The sequence below is a fragment of the Penaeus monodon genome, chromosome 12 (genome assembly GCF_015228065.2).
Source record: "Penaeus monodon isolate SGIC_2016 chromosome 12, NSTDA_Pmon_1, whole genome shotgun sequence".
Taxonomy (NCBI): Eukaryota; Metazoa; Arthropoda; class Malacostraca; order Decapoda; family Penaeidae; genus Penaeus; species Penaeus monodon.
In genome coordinates, this window is record NC_051397.1 from 1,278,530 (window position 1) to 1,281,029 (window position 2,500).

Genomic DNA, 2,500 nt, shown 5'->3' on the forward strand with positions numbered 1-2,500 from the left:
GTTTGATAAATAAGACAAAATATATATATTATATATATATATATATTATATATATATATAATTATATATATATTGTATAACTTATATAATATATAATTATATTATAATTGTGTGCTGTTATGCCTGTGCACATGCACGATTTGATAATGTTGGTTGGTCTTACAGAGCAGTTCATTGTAGCTTGCGACCTCGTTCTGCAACTCATGCGTATATGTATATATATATATATATATAATAATATATTATATATTATATATATATATATATAATATTATATATAAATATATATATATATATATAATATAATATATTATATTATATATATTATATATATATATATATATATATATACATATATATATTATTGTTCTCAATCCATTTTAGTTTGTATCGTTAAATGTATGCAAAGAAGTATCCAATAAAATTTTCAGATAACTGAATGAACACAGGGTACATCGTGTATTATGGAGAAGAATTTACACCAAGGAACACAAACTGAACAGATCAGGGAACCAACAGGGAACCATAAACATCACTGGACTTTCCTTACAGGTCTATTTTTATCAATAGTAAACACGACTACCCCCTCAGTGGTCGAAGAGCATTGGCGACGCTGTGGTAATGGGAGCATGACTGTGATTAGAGTATATGACTATATACAAACTACCGGAAACGCCACAACAGGTATGCATTTTTTCAGGGCTAAAACTAATATCTCCAACATTAGACATGTCTAATAGTAAACACATCTTGAAACACATGCTTCATAGTTTCCAGCAAGGGATTTTCCAGACTACTTTTCGAGCATCCTTTAGTCATTTCTGAAGCGATGCACAGTGCCATTACTTATTACACTACACGTGACATCTTGACACATTACAAATCGATGAAACAGCAAGCGAACTGGACGTGGTTCACGGCGGAGTCGTCCCCCGACGCCAGGTAAGCCTCGACCTTCGCTCTCACACCACAAGGTAAGGTCGAGAAGGGGCATGTTACGGTACTGCTTTGGGCGTATCGGCCATCACCTGTTCCCAGCAGCCTTTGTCCGACTGGATAAAGAAGGTATTCGTATTCAGAATAAAATAAAATGAGAATGGAAGTGAGACACATAGTTTATGGCGGCGAAATGTTAGGGAGAAGTTCCAGAAGTTAAAATACTGCTACCCAGAACTATCCAAAGGGGGCGGGATCAAACGAAATTCACTCAGAGAAGCGCTGTAAGATCCCCTTTTGTGCTCCTCTCGCTAAAATGCACATCTCCCCAATCACTCCTTTGATCTCGGCCCCTGAATCAAAAAGTAGTCCAAAATCCCAAAGAAACCGTTTAATGCTCCACTGAACGCTGCCTTGCCCTTACCTACATCAGAGCGGCCACTCGCATCCGAAGAGCAATAGAAGACTATGTTGTTCAGGGCGTCGTCGTCGTCTGAGCCTAGAGAAGGGGTCACCGCCTGCATCCAAGTTTTCAGCCACTTCCCCTCAGGGCACACTTGCACATCTGGAGGGTGAGTGTTGCGAAAGTTGCCGATAAAAATAACATAATAATAATTATTATAATAATAATAATAATAATAATAATAGTAAAAATAAAATTAAGTTCATTCTGTCTTAGTTTCCTTCTTTCTGTCTTTTCTTTTTTTTGTGATTGAGGAGAGACATTAGATAAAAAAGGAACACTCGCCTTCCCAGGCTCCAGGAGGGTCGTTGTCATTTACCCCTACAATCATGTCATTGGCATCACTGGCGTTGGGATAGACGCAGAACAGTTTCAGATGGGTGATTCCGAAGTCGTCTGTACCCATTCCTAAACCGTTGTAAACGTCGTACTGTATAACCAAAAAAAAAAAGAAGAATTGGTTTACTGCCGCATACAACGATACAGGAAAGTTCATTTTTAATAGGCTATTCACTAAGACAGAGTAGTAGTCATATGTGCTTATATCGCACAGTATGCCCAGACAGAAGGCGTGCAATTTTCATTCATGACAAAATAGCTGTACCTTTATCTGATACGCGTTCATGTAGCTTCCTGGTAAACAGTAGACCCAAGCATGCCAAGTGCCCCAAGGACCACCATTGCTTGCCTCGACGGGAACCACACTAGCTGTAGCAAGGAAATAGAAATGGTGTTTCCATATAAATACAGAGATTGAGAGAGAAGGGGAGGGAGAGAGAGAGAGAAAGAGAGAGATGAAGTGAACTATTCAACACGCCCCATACCCTGCCACGCAATTATGGTACGAGAGTGGTTTGTCTGTAAGGTAAGAAGCTAAGGCAAATGATAAATGGGCAGGCAAACCAAAGCTTATTCCGGAAAGCACCCGAGACTTGTATGGCCAAGTCGTACTCGTGTTGCATTCATGAAGGAATGTAAGGGAAATGGTGCAAACCTCCTAGGGTCACTAACATGGAAATGCCCCGGGTATCAGTGCAATGTAGTAGTGTTGTGTTATTGTTACCAAACAGTGAGAGAAAGAGAGACAGGGTGTTAGTGTTA

The 2,500-nt window shown here is 39.0% G+C and overlaps 1 protein-coding gene across 1 annotated transcript in view; it reads right to left on the reverse strand.

Moving 5' to 3' along the window:
• Positions 1-1,673: 1,673 nt before the first annotated feature.
• LOC119579198 overlaps positions 1,674-2,500 on the reverse strand; it is a 4,143-nt gene continuing 3,316 nt past the window's right edge. Inside the window, exon 3 of the mRNA XM_037926893.1 lies at positions 1,674-2,107. Within this exon, the coding sequence (XP_037782821.1) occupies positions 1,980-2,107 (128 nt within the window). The 3' untranslated portion in view covers positions 1,674-1,979. The remainder of the gene's footprint in view (positions 2,108-2,500) is intronic.